General features: G+C 53.5%; 8 protein-coding genes across 8 annotated transcripts; 5 read left to right on the top strand and 3 right to left on the bottom strand.

Annotated features, from left to right (window-relative positions):
- Window positions 1–764: 764 nt before the first annotated feature.
- On the top strand, window positions 765–1,976 carry LMH87_004568 (uncharacterized protein; the record flags this gene model as incomplete). The annotated part of the gene is made up of 6 exons (XM_056195809.1): window positions 765–850; window positions 917–957; window positions 1,025–1,100; window positions 1,184–1,348; window positions 1,423–1,631; window positions 1,693–1,976. 6 exons carry the CDS (start codon window positions 765–767, stop codon window positions 1,974–1,976), a joined length of 861 nt encoding a protein of 286 aa, XP_056049401.1.
- Window positions 1,977–2,096: 120 nt separating this feature from the next.
- LMH87_004567 (uncharacterized protein) lies at window positions 2,097–3,335 on the bottom strand (the record flags this gene model as incomplete). The annotated part of the gene is made up of 2 exons (XM_056195807.1): window positions 2,097–2,842; window positions 3,035–3,335. The coding sequence occupies 2 exons, from the start codon at window positions 3,333–3,335 to the stop codon at window positions 2,097–2,099; spliced, it is 1,047 nt and encodes a 348-aa protein (XP_056049400.1).
- A 584-nt stretch (window positions 3,336–3,919) lies between these two features.
- On the top strand, window positions 3,920–5,059 carry LMH87_004566 (uncharacterized protein; the record flags this gene model as incomplete). The annotated part of the gene is made up of 4 exons (XM_056195806.1): window positions 3,920–4,297; window positions 4,354–4,560; window positions 4,613–4,765; window positions 4,826–5,059. 4 exons carry the CDS (start codon window positions 3,920–3,922, stop codon window positions 5,057–5,059), a joined length of 972 nt encoding a protein of 323 aa, XP_056049399.1.
- A 2,838-nt stretch (window positions 5,060–7,897) lies between these two features.
- Window positions 7,898–10,013, top strand: LMH87_004565 (uncharacterized protein; the record flags this gene model as incomplete). The annotated part of the gene is made up of 4 exons (XM_056195805.1): window positions 7,898–7,902; window positions 8,016–9,408; window positions 9,482–9,939; window positions 9,998–10,013. 4 exons carry the CDS (start codon window positions 7,898–7,900, stop codon window positions 10,011–10,013), a joined length of 1,872 nt encoding a protein of 623 aa, XP_056049398.1.
- A 557-nt stretch (window positions 10,014–10,570) lies between these two features.
- On the bottom strand, window positions 10,571–11,176 carry LMH87_004564 (uncharacterized protein; the record flags this gene model as incomplete). Its single annotated transcript, XM_056195804.1, has 1 exon — window positions 10,571–11,176. One exon carries the CDS (start codon window positions 11,174–11,176, stop codon window positions 10,571–10,573), a length of 606 nt encoding a protein of 201 aa, XP_056049397.1.
- Window positions 11,177–12,016: 840 nt separating this feature from the next.
- LMH87_004563 (uncharacterized protein) lies at window positions 12,017–13,654 on the top strand (the record flags this gene model as incomplete). The annotated part of the gene is made up of 6 exons (XM_056195803.1): window positions 12,017–12,020; window positions 12,101–12,297; window positions 12,352–12,735; window positions 12,790–13,015; window positions 13,073–13,481; window positions 13,552–13,654. 6 exons carry the CDS (start codon window positions 12,017–12,019, stop codon window positions 13,652–13,654), a joined length of 1,323 nt encoding a protein of 440 aa, XP_056049396.1.
- A 134-nt stretch (window positions 13,655–13,788) lies between these two features.
- On the top strand, window positions 13,789–15,198 carry LMH87_004562 (uncharacterized protein; the record flags this gene model as incomplete). The annotated part of the gene is made up of 1 exon (XM_056195802.1): window positions 13,789–15,198. One exon carries the CDS (start codon window positions 13,789–13,791, stop codon window positions 15,196–15,198), a length of 1,410 nt encoding a protein of 469 aa, XP_056049395.1.
- A 448-nt stretch (window positions 15,199–15,646) lies between these two features.
- Window positions 15,647–18,334, bottom strand: LMH87_004561 (uncharacterized protein; the record flags this gene model as incomplete). Its single annotated transcript, XM_056195801.1, has 4 exons — window positions 15,647–16,494; window positions 16,544–17,987; window positions 18,056–18,237; window positions 18,289–18,334. 4 exons carry the CDS (start codon window positions 18,332–18,334, stop codon window positions 15,647–15,649), a joined length of 2,520 nt encoding a protein of 839 aa, XP_056049394.1.
- Between the last annotated feature and the right edge of the window lie 373 nt (window positions 18,335–18,707).

The following is an 18,707-nucleotide window of genomic DNA, read 5'->3' as shown; positions in this document are numbered from 1 at the left end:
TTATTATCCGTTCTTCCTCATGCCCGGAAACAAGCTAGATAGCTCTGCCTCCAAGGTACCCGCTTCTACCTAGCCTAGGTGCCTAGGTAGCTGCTACTTACTTGGAGGGCACCGCACGCGAAAGAAAAAAAAAGCTCTGGCGTCATGACGTCGCCATGTCCGGCGTCTCCATCTCAGCGTCCCAAGAAGCTACGCTCCCGCCTTGGAACGACCCTAAGAAATTCCTCCACATGAAGAGGGTCGGCGTTCGTGCGCTCGATGGCCGTGCAATTTGACATGGCCAAACTGCACTTGCCATGTAGCAGCCAATGTTTCACGTAGTCAATCGATGGATCAATTCCTTAATTATTCTTGTGCGATTCAAGACTGCCATGAGCTCTGTAGGTAGGCCTGTACCTAGGTAGGGCCGATAGACTCTGTGGCAGTCGACCGCAGCCGCAGCCCCCGACTTGAAAATGCAACGTGCTAGAGTTCGTCATAGGGCAGCTCTCACCCTGGGACGCATTTACACGAATTTTGTATGCCAATTGAAAAGCACAGTAAATCAAGAGCTAGAAGCATTTGCATGTACATGGCAAATTTGTACGGATACCGTGCTGCAGCCGACGGTGACAGTGAGGGAACCAGTTTCAACCACGCCACGGCGCTTCCCTAACAGCACACAATTCTCCACCGACCCCAAGCCGCGCTGCACAACGCTACATCCTCACCGGCTTCATCCTGCGTGAGAGCCATCCAGCAGCCATCTAGCGATCAGTAAAAGAATGGGAGCTGTCAAGGAGCATGTGCTCGAGAATGTGTCCAATTTTCGAGATGTGGGCAAAACTGTAAACTCCTTTCTGGACAAAAAGTTGGTTTCTGCGTTTATCCAGTTGGCTCGACTGCATGTATAACTAACACAGCCGCATCTTTCCAGAGCCGTTCGAGAAGGACTCGTGTACAGATCTGCTAGACCAGGTAAGCAAGGCCAATTGTTCCTTACTGGCGTCGCTATACGTGCTGACGACACTGGCAATTGCTCCAGACAATGCATCGCCCGAGGACATGCTGCACTTGGCCGATAACCTCGGCATCCGAACTGTGATAGACCTGCGCACAAAGTAAGCCAAACTGTGCACTCGGAATGACTGCACTCAGGATGAGAAGCATTGCCATGATAATTAGGCTCGGCTGACGATTGCAGCACCGAGCTGGCACGCCAAGCAGCCAAGCGGCTCAAGCAGCGCATCGTCAACCCCTCCATGCCAGAAACGGCGCGCATTCCGGGCATACAGTACCACGAGATTAAAGTGACGGGTCGCAGCTTTGAGCGCCATATCGCCAGTCTCCTCACATGGTGGCAGTTCCTGTACGTACATTTTTGGCTCATGCCTATAACCACCTGGTCCTGGCGCAGCACACCTTGGCTGATGACTGGAGCAGGAAATTCATTTTTCTGTATGCCTTCAGGTACCACAACGAGGCCATCCATATCGTCGCCGAGAATGTCCTCGTGCCGCGCGGACTTGTTGGCATCGGCCGCGACAAGCTGGACCATTCAGGGGCGGAGATTGCCGAGGCGCTGACTCTATACACGAGTCCGCAGACGACGCCCGTTCTCGTACACTGCACTCAGGGTAAAGACCGGACGGGTATGTACCTGACTTGAGCGCGAGACACCCAGAGCAGAGCAAGGCTGATGCTCTATTGCAGGTTTGATTTGTTGCTTGATCTTGATGATCCTGGGCATACCAATGTCCGCCATCGAGTACGACTACCTCCTCACAGATGAAGGCCTCGCACGCGAGCGGGAGCAGCTGATCAAAGAGGTCCAGTCAGTCGGTCTGACAGAGGCATGGGCATATACAGACCGTGGGATGATGGAAAGTCTCAAGAAGCATCTTGATGACAGATACGGCGGCCTGGACGCGTACCTCGACTCCATTGGATTCGACGAGTCCAAGCGCGCGCTCGTCCGCGATACCCTGCTTGTCTGACGTACATGGTTCCTCCAGGAATGCTAGGTATACATGCATTGGGTTCTTTTCATTAATTTTACCGCGTGACATATGGATTGCTCGCTCATTGCTCTACTATTCATAACTTTTGTATCATGTCTATTGTTTCGTAAAACGCCCTTGCAGCCAGCATCTATACATTTTCTTCTGTTCCGCACGGTTGACCAGTAACCGACGATCAACGCCGAGGTGGTCAATTGAAAATTTGGGGGCGTCAGCCTGGCCGCTTGCCTCGGCCGTTTTGCCCAACCAAATATCGGCGAGCTCGTCGCGGTCGAAAAAGTACACGCGCGTGCCGTCACCGCGAATGTAAAAGTTTTCTTCCAGATAGCGGCCCTTGCGAAAGCGCACCTGGGCCAGATCGCCTCTTCCGTAGTCACGGAAGAGGACAGAGCCGCCGGGCTTCAGCAGCCTGTGGACATTGTGCACCGCGCGAGACCACTCCTTTGGCGATAGCGCCGAGAAGATGAAGATCAAAATGGCCACATCTACGGATCCCTCTTCGAGGTCGGGTGGCAGCTCTTGGGCTGCGACGTCCCACACATCGGCTTGGATTTGCTCTGAAATGTACTCTTCATGCTTGCGCATGACTTCTACGGCTGTCTTGGAGAAGTCACAGGCGTGAATCTTAAGTTGGGAGTTCTTGTTGTTGGCGAGGATAGGAAAAGCCGTGTTGCCGGCGCCGGCACCAATTTCCAGGATGACCTTGGCGCCAGCATCTTCTTCCGTTACGGTGGCCAAGATGGGGAACTCCTGCTGGAGCCATTTTCGGTTCTTGAAAAAGTTGGAGGTGTTGTTCTTGTAGAAAAGATTCCACCACTTTTCAGGATTACCGTTGAATCTGCCTGAACGATACGTGTTAGCGTATACTTCCAAAGAATGAGTCCGATAGAAAGATGAGGAGGCAGGAGTGCTCAGATGGGAGCGAAAGACTATAATTAACCTGATTTCATCAGAGAATTCAGATGAAGTGTTGCTTCGATATCATCACCGCAGGAATTGGGCAAGAAAAAAAAACGCAAAAAGAAGCAACTCACTCTTGTCAAAGTCAGAAACAGGAGCCTGGCGCTGCTTTTCCAGCTGCTGCTCAGTATACTCCTTGTACGCATCGTCAGTTTCCACATGATCCCAGGCGTTGAACTCGTAGACGTTGTCTCCCTCGGTCAGATAGCGACTGCCAAACTGAAACGGATCGCTTCTCTTCAAGTTGCTCGCTGGGTCATGCGACCTGTGCGCGGGGACTTCAGCGCTGGCTGCGTCCTCAGCAATCTTGAGCTTCTCCAGGTCCGCTGCCGGCGCGGCCTCGACAGGCTGGTTACTTGATGGAGTCGCTGCCATGACGAATATCACTCAGATGAATATGATCACGGTGTATCCTTGGCCACAAGGCCGTTGTAGGCTTTTGTCCTGGCGCAGACGTAGGAGAAGTGGTTTGGGATGTTGGAAAATTTCTGGAAACCCACGTAGGAAAAGTGGTAAATAGACCGGGGTTCATTTGCTGACATAATGCGTTTTGGTAGCAATAGCCTCCACAAGACTGTGCACCAATACACCTGTTCTTCATCGAAAATCTCTATAAAGTAAATCGACAGTAGAGTATTTGAACAAGACCGATTAAGCCAAACTTGTGTCTAGTTTCTGTATACTATTGCATCATCTCTGGTTGTATCTCTCTGTGTGAGCTCTGGAATCGCCAGCATGTGGAGTTCTGGGCCAGTACTTAGTTAGTAGGCTTCGCAGCTCCGGGGCGGAAATTTGCCGGCTCCGCTAGATAACGCCGCCCCAGTTGGTTGCGACAGCTGTTCGTCTCCAGCATCGAGGCATCGATAACCCGAGCCGAATCAGCAATACAGTCGGTTGCGACTTCCAGTGGACACGAAGGGATACTGCCAAGATCGCTGCGAAACAAAAACCAATCCGAAATGACACCGTCCCTACTCCGCCCGCAGGTCCATTTGTCCAATGCTGAGGCACTCAAGCTCGCGCAGCTGGCGCCGGAGGTGCTGAAGAGCAACCCGAAGGTGTTCTCGGCGTCGCCATTGGCCGCCATGTTCTCTGCATCGGAGACTGGTGATGTGTGGACAATTTACGAGAACCTTCTGCTGGCCTGCCTACGAACCGGCGACGAGAAGGCGGCCTCGGACTGCCTCGAGCGAATCGTTATTCGATTTGGACCCCAAGATGAGCGCGTGATGGCGTTAGAGGGCCTGTCAAAAGAGGCAAAGGCTACGAATAATGACGACCTCGAGAAAATCCTGAAAGAATACGACGCTATTCTAAAGGAGAACGATGCCAATATTGTACTTTTTAACGATGCGGATCAACCATGGTAAATAGCGAGCTGACAACGCGATAGCCCATTACCAAGCGCAAAGTCGCGCTTCTTCGATCGATGGGCAAGATTTCGGAATCCATCGCCGCTCTAAATACTCTCCTCGAATTCAACACTACTGATAGCGAGGCTTGGGCCGAGCTGGCAGACATGTACCTGGAGGAGGGTCTGTACGCCCAGGCCATCTATGCCTTGGAGGAAGTTTTGGTTCTTCAGCCAAACTCCTGGACTGTAAGTTTGGCTTGAAGCTGAGGGTGTGGCAACTACTAATATATGCCTACAGGCTCAAGCTCGACTCGGAGAAGTTTCCCTAATGGCTGCGTCAGCGTCGACGGAAGGATCTGGGCAACAATACGTTGTCGAAGCACTGAAACGATTCTCCCGAAGTGTTGAACTTTGCGACGATTTTCTGCGTGGATATTATGGCCTGAAGCTGGTGTGTTCCGACCCGAGCCCGCCGCCGCTTGCTGTATAGCAAAACTAACTGTGCGTTTAGTCGTCCGACAAACTGCTCGATGGCTCCAGCAAAGGAAAGAAGCAACAAGACGACGGATTCCCTGTACCCAACGTCAAGACTATACAAAAACTGAACGAACTTGCCACAACAAAGCTTGCAGAGATTGTGCGCCGACATGGGGCCCAAGAAAAGCTGTGGCAAGGGTACGATGCGGCCGAGGTTGCTGCGGCGCGAGAACTCCTTTCCAAGTCATCAGCCCAAGTGGTCAGGTAAAGTCTGCCATGAGATAAGGCCGAAATATGACTTGGGAATGGAGGAGATTGGCAAACTAGACGAAATCTAACTGAAGTGAATAGTAGACGGTGTCTGTAACCGTTTCAAGATATATGCCACGTGGTGATTGTGCTGCGAACGATTCATCATGCCAGGGGAAGATAGCGTCTCACAATGTTCAGAAACAGCATGACTCATTCTGCTAAACGGAAAAGTTGAAATGGTACGATGAGTCCCCTCTGGAAGTTTGTGTAGGACTAGAGCAGGACAGAACAGTGAGAAGCAATAGTGATGCTGTCATGTGCGGCTATAAGTTTGGTGATGTTTTCGGGCAAATTCTGTGAATCACAAGCATCGTAATGGTATCATGAGCGAGTTGAGCAGCCCCAAAGATCGCCGTCGACTAGTTATGCTGAGCGACAAGTTCTTGACGCAGTGCTTCGTGCCACGACCGGATTACGATGACTGACAAGTGGCTGCTACCAAATGCCCCACCGGTGTGGTTACTTGAGTTGGGTGCCATCTCGGTGACCCGGTGGATGCCTGGGAGATGCGGGCCGTGGCGACTGCCTAGGCAGAGAGCCGTAAAGACCCTCGATTGAAAATGAACAATGCTGAAATGTCCACGGTAGGCTGACCCCGCCTGTGGATCAGCCAGTCGGACTGTTGCGTGTTGCGTGTTGCTGGGCGCCGGGCAGGACGGTTGTGGAGCGCAGAGTCATGACCATTGTCCGGGCGGCTTCAGGCGTCGGTTGCTACCTGGCATTGACGCCCAACGAGGCGGCGCACCAGCGATTCCGGCCCATGACAGGTGCGAAAAGGCGGGCTATGGCAAGAAAACGGCTGCTTTGCATTGTCGTTCTGTTCGTCTTACGGGCATGGGAGTATGGCTAGTTTGTTACCGAGTGCTATTTCTAGAACAATCTATGATTGTCGCGTGAAACGACACGCTGGTGTTTGAATTGGCGAGTATCCCTCTGCGCGGAGCACCGACTTTATCCACATAGAGAGGCGCGACCTGGGCATCTCAAGGCAACCGCTGCCTATTGAATTAGTGCAGCTCGTTGTCATTTCATCTTTTTTTACAGGCCAAGCTTGGCATAAGCCTATCCGCTTGTTGTGCAGCTGGGGCGAGTTGCGGTACCGGGCTGCCCTTTTTAGGCGTGCCGCGATATCGTGCCACTGACTTGCTCGAATTATTGACGTATCGAAAGAGGCGGCGTTGGCATCTGCATTCCATCGCGACTTGCATGTCGATTACGCACCGGAAATCTATCCACGGGCTTCTGTTACTGGAGCAAACATTGGGCCTCACCACAAGTGCCTGCGCCATCAGCTTGTAATTGGGTACCATTGCGTGAGCTACCTGGCACGCTCAGCAAGCAATCCTAGTTTGGGCTGCGCAGATTCGCCGGGCAGTCGGTGTGTTCTGCAGCGACATATCGGATCAAGCTGCGAGAAGTCTACCCAGTGCCTGGACCGAACCCGCCAGGTGCAACAAAGCCTTGCTTGGTCGACCAGTGGTAGTGTCTGACGGGAACTGTCTCAGGTTTACGCTGGCCGAAGACGTTCTGGGCCGCGCAGTCGCCAGTCTGCACGGGGTCTGCCGACAGAAGCCAAAGTCTGCTTGGTCGGATTTTTTTTTTCTTTTTCGCGCACGATTGATCGTTGCCAGTGTGTTGTAATTAAGACGATTGTTCATTTTCGCCGTGTCAGGTACCTAACTTGCTATTTTGCCGACGCCTGTCGTTGCTAGGCGGAACCACTTCAAAACACAGAGCGCAGAGCGAGCGTGCCCCTCCAAGCTACCTTACCTACCAGTACCGTTGCCCAAACACCTCGAAGTACTGGTGGCTGCTGGCTCCCTACCCAGGTACCTTTATCTCAATAAACATTGCTGCATTTGTTTAGGTATTCTTGGGTACAAAATCATCCCGCCACTCACCGCCTCTCTTACCCTCCCGCCCGCCACCAAACCACCCACACGCCCGCCGGGGCCGCCCTTGGAGAGCTTCAACCCGATTCTTCGTGACAGTGCGGTCTTTCAACGCTCCCTTGAATTAACACGCTTTGGCACTGTCCCACTCGGCTGTGCTTGACGTCCATTTATCGGCTCGAACCACCCGCCAGCTGCTCCCAGCACGCCCTGCCCTACCTTGACACCTTGATTGTCTTGCCCGCTTGCCGTACCACAACAACGACAACAACGGCACGCATACACCTGAAAGAAAGTGGCCACGGGCACACCCACCCACCACCCAAGCACAACGCACCTCCACGTTAGTACACGCCTCCTCCCACCCCATGCCCATCTTATTCTCCCTGCTTTTGCTCCTGGCTGACACCTCACAAGATTCGTCTTTCCTCCTAGACTACTGTAAACTTTTAGCAACAGCCTGCCGGTGTGCCTTGGTACATTCCTTCTCCGTCGCTAGTCGCCCTCATACCACCAACCCAGCCCAGCTTGAGCTGCCTAGCCGCCCGCACCAAAAGCTCACCGTCAGTCACCACCTACCCCTCGCCTGACTGGCTGCCTTTTTACTATTCGCCCACCTTGTGCTACGCCGCGGCCTACTTTTCCAGCCGTAGCACCATTTATAACCACATTGCCTTGCGCCGCCTTTCTGCAATACGGTTTCTCTTCCCGTTGCAGTCCCGTCATCATATCGTTGTGCCCTCTCCAACCTATTGCACCGCGCCCTCAGGACCGCGGCCACAGCGCTCCAGCGTTGACACCGCGGACGCTCACCAAGTCGCCCTTGTGACGCCCTTGCTTGCGAAACCGACCCTCCAAGAAGGATCGACGTGCGTAAAGGCCATACACGGAAGACTTCTGCTATGAGGTGAGTATCACCAGCGCTGTCGCAAACTTCATCAACAACCACTCTCACCCCCGCCCTCTCCACCACCACACCCTCTGGCACTTCTCATCGGCGCGCTAATACTTCTTCCAAAGAAAACCGTCAACTTCTGTTGCCCAATTTTCTTCGGGCGAGCCCTCACCACTCTTCACACACTCGCACCCTGCATCTGTCCAAGACGACGAATCTTTCCACGACGGTTACGGCTATACTACTCACGACGAAGAAGAGCATTGGGCCGACGAGGACGAAGTCAGCGAGTCCGAAGCATCAGTCTCCTACGGCGGTGTACCTCCTGGGCCACGCTCGCACCCCGCCCGCCTCCCGCTGAGGCCACAGCCCGCACCTTACCAACAACATTACCGCCCGGCACGCCGCCTGCCGGAGCCAGCGCCCAGCGTGGATCACCCGGATGAGTTCGGAGCCTATGGCCATCAGCACTACGCCAGTGGCCAGTTTGGCCGCGGCGCGTACCCAAGGTCTGGGCCCCAGCAGCCGCAAGGATATTTCTACCCTCCCCACGGCCAGGTGGTAGGATATGGTGCAAACCCCTTCAGCCCCGCCAGCAGCGCTTCTAGTCCGGCGTCCTATAGTTATCCCGACATAAGAGGAGCGTACAGTGGCAACGAGATGACTTTCTCTCCGCAGTACTACCAACACCACTATGGCCATCAGCACCAATATCCGATGGGCCATCCCGGCATGCATCTGGATGCTCCTGGCGCGGCGCCCGCGCCCACACCTGCAACCAGCGCACGTGAAAAGGAACTACAAGACAAAATTGCGGAGTTCGAGAAAGAGAAGGCAAAGCTGGAGCAGGCTGAACGTCAAAAGGAGATAGAAGCCGAAGCTCGCCGAAAAGCTGCGGAGGAGAGCCGAAGAATCATCGAAGAGATGGAGCGCCTAAAGGAACAAAACAAGATTGAACTCGAAAGAGCCAGAGAGGAAGCCGCGCGAGCCGCCAGGGAGGGTATCGCGGCTGAGGCCAAAGCCGCCGAAGAGCGTGCGAGGCAACAGGCGGAGGCCGTGAAGCAGGCAGAGGAGCGTGTTAAGACCATGTTCGAGCAGCAAAGGCGGGCCGAAGAAGCACGGAAAAAGCAAGACGAAGAGGATCGCATCAAAGCTGAGGAAGCGGCTAAGCTCCGCCTCGAAGCCGCACTGCGAGCCGTCGAAGAGGCGAAAGTGGCCCAAGCGAAAAAGGACGCCGAGGAAGCCGAGAAGCTGAAGCAGATCAAGGAAGAGGCCAAGCGCAAGGCCGACGCCGAATTTGCAGCCAAGATACAGGCTGAAAAGGATGCTGCCGCCAAGAAGGCTGAAGACGAAGCCTTGAGGAAGGCTGAACAAGAAGCGTTCAAGAAGAAGGTCGAAGAAGATACAAAGGCTAAACTGGAAGAGGCCGCCAAGAAAGAACGTGGCCCATTTCTTCAATTCAAAGACGCTTTAGGTCGGAAGTACAACTTCCCATATCGTCTATGTACAACATGGCGGGTAAGTACACCTTCTCACAAACGCGCGCCAATGGAAGTGACAAGCAAGCAGAGTCTAACCTTTTTCTATTCAGAATATGGAGGAATTGATCAAGCAGGCCTTCGATGGCCTCGACGGACTGTCGTACCAAGTCCACGAAGGATGGTATGACCTTCTTGGCCCGGCTGGTGAGATCATTCTTCCATCCGTCTGGGAAAGGATTGTCGAGCCAGAATGGTCTATCACGATGTCAATGTGGCCCTTGGAACGCATCCAAAAGAGTGGCCATATCCCCCCGCATGTGGCTGCAGCCATGGCTAGAAGCATGGGCGGCGGTATGCCCCCTGCACCACCTGCTATGGGAAGAGGCCGCGGCGGCGTACCAGGAGGTATGGCGCCGCCACCTGGTTGGGCTGGGGGTCCCAAACCTCCTGGTCATATCCCTGCCGGCGTTCACGTTGTTCGTGACCATGGCAAGAAGGAGAAGAAGAAGAAGAAGCCGGTATCTACCGGCTTTGTAGGCTTTTTTGGTGGCAAGCCACAGCCCAAGAAGTATGTCGAGACTCGTGACATACCATAGCCACTCAAGCTAACTAACACTGTCTTACAGATCCAGCAAGAAATAATGCGGCGACATTATCATGATGCCCAATGTGTGGTGATTATTGGAGCCGAGATATACCCAATTCTGCTTTTCCTGCACCAATTTCTGCGGAACATGCCCACGCTGGCTCTGTATCCTCATATTTCGCTTGCTCCATTGATGTGTATATGTCGGCATGCCTCTTTTGTTTTTCGGTGACGATTTCTGTTTTGGGCCCTCTTGGCGTATGGAGAGACATGATTTATGCTTTTAACTGGTTTTGAAATTTGGATATTTGTTTAACATATGGGACTGAGCTAGAAGGCGCAGAGGCGATCTCATGCTGTGCTGTTTGGCGCAGCTTTCTGCCCGATGTGTCTGCGATACTCTGGTGTTTCCACCCCGAGCTACAGACAGGCTAATACTCCGCTGTCTGGATCATCCCAAGCTCGCCCAATTGGATAGTTTATATTTTGTATGAATTTATGTTTGATAGATATCACTATTGTTTATATGCGTGTGTCTTCTATAAACTATTATATGCTTTCTCTATCTCTATGTGTACATTTTAATCTACATTCTATGCACGACTTCCGTCTCTCAGACTCGACTGCGGTGACCAAGTTGTTCCTTTGCCCGCTTTTCAAATGCTTCAATCATGAGAGCCGCAACCTTGTCCGAGACGGCGGCGCTGACAGCCGCATACAGGGGGTTGGTAAATATGTATTTGATGCTCAGGTTGACCTCGGTGGATGGAGACGGCTGCGCTGTGAGCGGACGCAGCGACCACCGCGTGACGAGGCTCTTGAAGACCGCCGACGCATCAGTCGACGACGACGTACCGGCTGGATCGCCGCTCACAGCCTCGACAGAGACGCCGGGCACGCAGTGCAGACGGCTGGTGAATTCCTCGTTGAGGCCACCCCAGCCGACGTGCAGGTCGGCCAAAGTTGGCCATTTGCGGCCGGCGTCATCAGCAGCCGACCACTGCCTGACGCGCGATTTGGCGCAGTAAGGCACAAATTGCGAGTACGAGTCCACGTCGGCGACGAGCTTGTAGAGCTCGTCTTGGCTATACGGTAGCGTTCTCGACGCAGTCAGCGTCTGGCCGTTGTTGTTGGGTAGTGTGAAGAATGGTCGGCGGCATACGGAAGCGCCGTTGTGGAATCGTAGCGATAGTCGCCTCGTCGCTGTTCGAATTGACATGTCTAAGATGCTGAAAGCTTGTCGAGTGCGAAATCGTGGAGGTTGTTCGAGCTTCGGCGCTTTTCGGATTCCAACGAAAGTAAAGCTACAGTCGAACCAATTCCCGAGAGCTCCAGTAACAGGTAATCCGTAGATTGTCTTGCTGCTCTTGTGCGCCCAATTTAACAAGAAAAAAGTCGAGTTAGAAGGGGAAGAATAGTTGGTGATCTCAAGTCGACGGTAGCTGTGTGGTAGCGCAGGCCGGCGGGTCGGCCAGGCGAAATGTGCTTCCGTCAAGCAGCCCACCAGAATCCGCACCCCACAGACGTCCTGGCCAGCGGAAGCTCTCCGCCACATCTAGCCTCATTACCACCCACTCGCCATATCTCCGATTCTTGCATTTTCCTCCTGTCTTCCACACCGCTTCGAAAGCGAAGCTGAGCCTTGGGCAAACCAAAGACCTTCGCACGCAGCCCGAAACGCAGGACCACAAGAGGCAGCTGCGGGCGGCAACGGGACCACCCCACGATGAACCATCCGAGCGACCGCCATAGCATCCAGACTTGACGAGCTCTCTCGCGCGCGCACCCTTTCTCAAGTCGAACCCCCGGCGTGGGGCTAAACGACCGACAAGATGTAAGAGCAGGACGGGGAGCTAGCTCTGCGCGCTCTGAAACTCTCGCGCCAGCTTTAGGACATGGCGCGGGGTATACAGGACTTCTGCTAATATTGACACCTCTATCCAGGTTCGAAAAGTCGCTGTATGACCTTATTCAAGGTCTCAGAAACCACAAAGGCACAGAGAAAGAATACATTCAAAAGAGGTTGAAAGAATGCCGCGTGGAAGTGCGCAGCCAGGACATGGGTAAGAAGTTGCTCCCAATGCCTCGATGCAACACAGAAAGAGTTGCACAGAAGAGCTGGGTACTGACGAGAGGCTTACAGATGTCAAGGCCACTGCCTTACTAAAGCTCATATACTTGGAAATGGTCGGTCACGATATGTCATGGGCATCATTTCATGTCCTCGAGGTCATGTCCTCCCCCAAGTATGCCCAAAAGCGCGTGGGCTATTTGGGAGCTGTCCAGAGCTTTCGTGCCGACACTGAAGTCCTCATGCTAGCGACCAATTTGTTGAAGAAGGTACGCCAACTAGAACGACTCAGTTGGGGTTGGTGCTAATACAGTTCAACCTAGGACCTGAGTGCTGCCGCGCCGACTGTCATGTCTTTACCGATTGCGACGCTTCCCCACGTCATCACACCGTCGCTCGCGCTTTCGACCCTCGCCGATTTGCTACCTCGACTGAGCCATAGTCATGCCAATATTCGAAAGAAGACGCTCGTCACTCTGTACCGCCTTGCTCTCGTATACCCCGAAGCGCTGAGAGCGGCGTGGCCGAAGATCAAAGAGCGCCTCATGGATGCAGAGGAAGATCCCAGTGTCACGGCTGCGATTGTGAATGTCGTGTGTGAGCTGGGCTGGCGCCGGCCGCATGACTTCCTGCCGCTGGCGCCGAGACTGTTCGAGCTGCTGGTCGATGGAGGCAACAATTGGATGGCTATTAAACTGATCAAGCTGGTATGCCGTTGTTAAAGTGCTTCAAAATGTTGCCAGAATGCTGACTATAGGCAGTTTGCGACCCTGACACCGCTAGAGCCCCGACTTGTCAAGAAACTATTACCGCCACTCACAAATATTATACGCACGACTCCCGCCATGTCGCTATTATACGAATGCATCAATGGAATCATCCAAGGAGGCATTCTTGGGAGCGCCGATGATACTGACACCGAAGAAATCGCTACACTTTGCGTTAATAAATTGCGAGGCATGATCATCATGAATGGCGATCCGAACTGTAAGCTACCTCCAATGCTTTTTGCGCAACCATGGCCACGTTCTGACCACAAGACAGTGAAATACGTTGCACTCTTGGCATTTAATAAGATTGTCCTCACACATCCATACCTTGTGTCGCAGCAAGAAGACGTTATTCTTGAGTGCATTGACAGTCCAGACATCACGATCCGTATCCAGGCTCTCGATCTTGTTCAGGGCATGGTTACGGGTGACAATTTGTTGTCTATTATCAGTCGACTGATGAAACAGCTCAAGGCCGCCGCACCTGCGAAAGGGAAGATTGATGCTACGCTAGATACGACAGATGCTTCGGGAGATTCCGATGAGGAGTCGCAACAGGCCGCGAACGCGGCATCCATTAAAAATGCGATGCTGATTCCCGAGGACTATAGAATCGACGTCATCGGAAGAATCTTGTTCATGTCTTCCAAAGACAATTATGCCAACATTGTCGATTTCGATTGGTACATCGACGTTCTAACCCAACTTGTTCGCATGACACCTGTGTCACGGTCAACTGACGGCGACGCGGAGGCCGCTGCGAATAGGCGATCTGCTGCTGGCGTATCAGACAAGATTGGAAATGAATTGCGAAACGTTGCTGTCAAAGTCCGAGCTATGCGTCACTCTGTTCTGAGGGCTTCAGAGAGCATTCTCTCGCAGCTGATTGCGGACACGCCTGTTGGACACTCCATTACATCCGAGGCGCTCAAGTCAGTCGCCTGGCTGCTGGGCGAATACTCTGACACGCTTTCCGTACCGGATGACACAATGAATGCCTTGCTACAACTCACAACGCGCACGACCAAGCCCGACGTTGCAGCTGTTGTAATCCATGCCATTGCCAAGGTTTTTGCGTCACTGACGGGAAGCGAATCAGAACCGTGGGCGGCGGAGAGGAAGTCAAGGACGTCGTTACTCTTGGCTCGCATATTACACTCTATGGAGCCTCTCACGTTGAACCCCAACCTCGAGGTCCAGGAACGTGCCGTCGAATTTACAGAACTGCTAAAACTCACAGCTGAGGCGGCGTCGGGCCAACCCGCTTCTACAGATGAAGAGTCACAAGATCCTCCCCTTCTACTGACGCAAGCTATCCCTTCACTATTCAATGGTGGCGAGCTGAACTCGGTCGCAGCTGGTGCCCAGTTCAATGTACCTGTTCCTGACGGACTTAATCTGGATGAGCCAATTCACTCCAATCTTAACCATCTCTTGGCCAAGGCCGACGTCGTCACACTCGATACGGATGACTCGGATGAATTTGAAGTTTATTACCATCAGAAACCAGCACCCACGAGCGTTTCATCCTCTGCTCCAGCCATCACTCTTCTCGCGGAACCAGAGGAGAACATTGGTGCATCTTACCAACAACCTTCAGAAGATAGCTATCTGGATGCCGACATTATCGCGCGGCGGAAAGCGGACAGAGTAGAGAGAAACAAGGACGATCCGTTCTACATTGGCGGTGATAATGCACCGCAGACCTCCACTTCCATTCATAATATTCTTCAAAACAGCAACGGACCGGATCTGGACATCGACGCGATCCCTGTGATGGAGCTTGACCTCGACAAGCTAAATGCACCTGCGTCTACAAAAGCCCAGCGATTGCCAGCGAAACCACGACAGCGAGTCGTGATTGCCGCAGACGAGACACTGCAAGGCGGCGACAACTCGCCCAGAAACTACGACTCAGAAAACAACTCTGACTCCATGGCCGCCAAGAGCAAAGCAAGGAAACTCAAGCAGTCACTTCTGCAGGTAGACTCGAGCACCATTGGCTCCTTCAGCCTCGAGGGCGAACCAAAGGGCGGCTTCGACCACGAGCAGCAGCAGCGTGAGGAGGCAGAGATGCAGCAGGCGATGCAAGAGGTGGAGCGTCTGCGTCTAGAGATGCAGCGCGCCAACGAGCGCATCCAGGTCGCGCAGGGTGTCGACGTTGAGGGCACCGTCATCAAGAAAAAGAAGAAGAAGAAGAAGGCGGACGAAGAAGCGGCGCCCGGCGTAGAGACCATGGTGAAGAAGAAGAAAAAGGTCAAGAAGGCAGTGCCGGAGGAGGCAGTGGGAGAACCAGGCGCTGGTGATGCTGCGGTGGGTGTGATTGCGCCCAAGAAGAGGAAGAAGCAGAAGCAACCTGCTGCTGCTGCGCCCGTGGAAGCAGAAATTGGCGATGCCTAAAAAGTACATTGCCCGGCCGTGGAGTCATGTTTGTTACTTTGACTCTTAAGCATAGCATTATAGAATGGAGAAATACAAAAGAAGGATTTTGAAATGAGAACTCTCCCTGCTTCTGTATGAAAAATGTTTGAACGTCTTCACGGTGATGCGAGCAACCGCTGTAAGTACAAACACGCGGATAGTCGTAACATGACATGACATAAACAAGAGCGCAGGAGGTATATCGTGCATGTTTAATTTCTCCTGTTTATATATTAAAGAAAGCTTCAAGAAAGGATTTCGTCGCTACCATGTCAAATCTTTCCCAACGTAGCTTCGTCTCGTTTCTACGTCTCCATCTTCCTCTGGTGATGATACAGCAGCCTCCTTCCCTCGGCCAACGACGCCGTGAAAGCAAGCAAAGTCAACAAGCGCGCAAGAAACACAAGAATCGAGGCGGACGGTTGCACTAGTCATCCATGGGCTTGTCTTCGAGCGTCACGCCACGGGCACCGTCGTCGGCCGGCGGAGAGTTGGGCACGCGGCGGCCGCCGACGAACCTCGTCGGGGTGCCCTTGGTCAAGCTGTCGGTGCGCTCACGGTTGCCCTCGCCCGCGGGGGCGGCGCCGTTGAGGGTTTCGGGCGGCGTCAGGGATCCTTCCGCGGGAACCTCGAGGCTCTGGCGGTTCACGGCGCTTGCGAGACTGCTGCCCAGGCTGCTCCTGTGTCTGTCGTTGGAGGTTGGGCTGGTCTGGATGGGGAATCGGGTCTCGGGACCCCCGCTGCTGCGGTCACGGCGATGCCCGCGGCTCGACCCGGGAGCAGGGCTGGTGGCGCGGCTGCGGCTAGCCGAGGCTTTTTCTAGCAGGGCTCTGTTGCGCTCTTCCATCAGGGCCTTGCGGTTGCTCTCGTCTGTGCTGATAGCGCGAGGCCGATTACCTCCGACGGAGGACGAATGGCTTAGTGTCGACATGCGCTTCAGTTCACTAAAGATGGCATCCTTGTGGGCGAACAAATCACGGACAAGTCGGATGGCATGCTTCTCTTCCATGGTGAGCGAAGTCTCGGCACGTGGGCGGAGAATGCAGCGCGAGAGCGTAGCAGCAAGAGCAGCCACATATCCGTCATCAGCCGACGTCAAGTCGATCAGCCGGGTAAAATGATTCATGCAGGCATCGAGAGTTGCAATGTTGGATAGTCTGAGTTGTGACAGGGTTTGTTGCAGAACAGCAATGCGCGATGACTCGGTGCCTTCAGCAGCGGGCGTCGTGTAAATGGTGCGGACGATTTCATAGACATGAGTAGACACAAGTGAGTCTGGAGATGTTAGCATCTAGACGTGTAAGTTGGACATGCAAGCACTTACCGGGGAGTTCAAGAAGGTAGAGCTTAAGAAGACTGGCGACTGTGGGGATGTCAAAGTCACTGAAGACTTCCTGGGTGACTACGCCATCGTTATTGAGCTTTGCCCGAAGACGATGCGTTTGCGCCAGAGGAACGTCCACAAGCCAGACACCTCTTCTAGCCTCGTCGCCTTCAAGATCAGGATAGTGATGGTCAAGGTAGGTCAGGATCGCAGTGACAATGACGGGGACGCGTTTCTTATCTGCACGAGCGCGGGCCTCGAGATCTACACCAAATATCTGGTCGTCAACCTTGTTGTAGTAGTTTTCGTAAACTGCAACTCGTGGCACAAAGCCGCCGGTGCGATACGTTTCCAAAAGGTATCGTAGATCGCCCAGAGGCTGAACGGTCTCTTGGAAAAGCATCATCTTGTCGACTGTAGATTGAAGGCTGGGGATGACGTTGCTGATGGTACCGGAAAAGTCAAGAATAACAGTCTTGATAGCCTTGAGGCGGTCCAGCTCGCACTGCTCAAGAAACTTGAGGTGGATAAAGATGGATTGTTCCAGGTCGCATCTGAGCTGATCGAGCTTTTTGACTGCAGACTTGTATTTCTCATCAGTTTCTCTCGCTTCCCTTTGCAGTCGCTGTGCGGGTGTCTCGTTCGGGTGGGAGTTGTTGAGAACGTTCCAGTTAGCGAGGTACTCGCTGACAGTTCCGACGACGGGGGAGTCGCTCGACTCTGAGATGGGTAAAGAAAATGTGCGGTTAAGCGTCTGCTTCTTCTCAGGAATGCCAGCCAAACGGAATGCCTTTGGACGCCACTGATAAAACAATTTGGAGCTGTTGGCAAAAGTACTGCCGACATTTCCAATCAGACGAAGCAGGCCGTTAGAGATCAGATCTTGGCCAATGCGCTCGGCATAGCTCACGCTGCTCGTGGCCATGCTGCGTTGGAGATACTCAACGATATCAGAGCCAGCTGAAGTATTGAGATATGTGCCAAGAATTGGCACCTTGGTCTCTCCCATTTTGATATTGGAGAGCATGTGAGAGATGATTTTTTTGAGCTGATCGGGTTGATAAATTTCGTCACCAATCTCAAAAATCTCCTCGTCATCACGGCTCTCTTCTTCCTTGTGAGGCTGAACCTTGATTTCCGGGATCTGGGCACCGTTTTTAGGGCTCGACTCGGGCTCCTGGAAAGCAAGCTTGTTCTCTTCCTCAAGGTCTTCGACTAGACGGCATTTGTTGAAGTAGTTGGAGCGTAGTTTCTTGACGGTTTCGGCCTGTCGGTCGTGTGCTTTTGTGCGCGCTTGCAAATCGTCTTGTGAATCCTGAATGCGGGATTCGTGCGCATCGCACCAACGAGCGAAGGGATTAACAACGAGGTCGCGAATGTTTTGCGCAATGCGTCGGTGGCTCTTGGCAGCATCCTGCATTTCGGTTCGCATGCCGTCGTAAGCCTGGCAGAAGTCGCATGTTAGTTTCGCAAAGCTCGTGGGACTTGTCATTTCAATTGCGCGTAGCATACCTTGCGAACAGTAGCGCCGTCATCTCGGGAGAAGCCACCGGAAACCCGGTCAGCCGCTGGGGCAATGTCTGCAAGGCGCTGGCCGTAAACGTCCTCGGCTTCGGCTCGTAGTCTGGCGAGAGTCAAGATCTGTCGGTCCTCCATGACACCTTGCTGGAGCTTGCCAAACAAGACTCCCAGTCCTGCATGTTGGTTAGCAACAACATTATGTAGGGAGAATCGAGGCACCTTACCCCCAGCATAGTCATTCGACCAAAAGGAGTCTGCGAACCCCGGCATGTTGGAAAACCTCAGCACAAAATTGCGGCGTAATTGCAGATACTGTCGGCGACGAGGGTAACAGAAGTCTGCCTTGCGCAGAGTTAGTAGACAATGACGCGCGTGTCTCGGTTGGGTGCAGAGCTGTCGAAATAGAGGGGGGCCGCCGCTGCAAGTTCGCTGGTCTGAAGGGGGTCGGGCACGGCGAGCAGGTGAGAGCGAATAATGAGTGAGGCGCTCTATGGGAGAAAACTTTGGTCGGCGATAGTCAAATGGCGTGTCTATCGAGCAGCGGAACAAAGCAGAAATTCAGGCACAAGGTGTAGCGCAGGCAGATGGATGACGGGCAATCGTGGGAGAGCTTGGGGGGAGGCCAGCATGTGGAGCGCAGTGG

This window comes from Akanthomyces muscarius, chromosome 2, assembly GCF_028009165.1.
Source record: "Akanthomyces muscarius strain Ve6 chromosome 2, whole genome shotgun sequence".
Lineage (NCBI taxonomy): Eukaryota > Fungi > Ascomycota > Sordariomycetes > Hypocreales > Cordycipitaceae > Akanthomyces > Akanthomyces muscarius.
The sequence above is the reverse complement of the archived record's forward strand: the minus strand, read 5'-3'. Positions and strand labels throughout refer to the sequence as shown.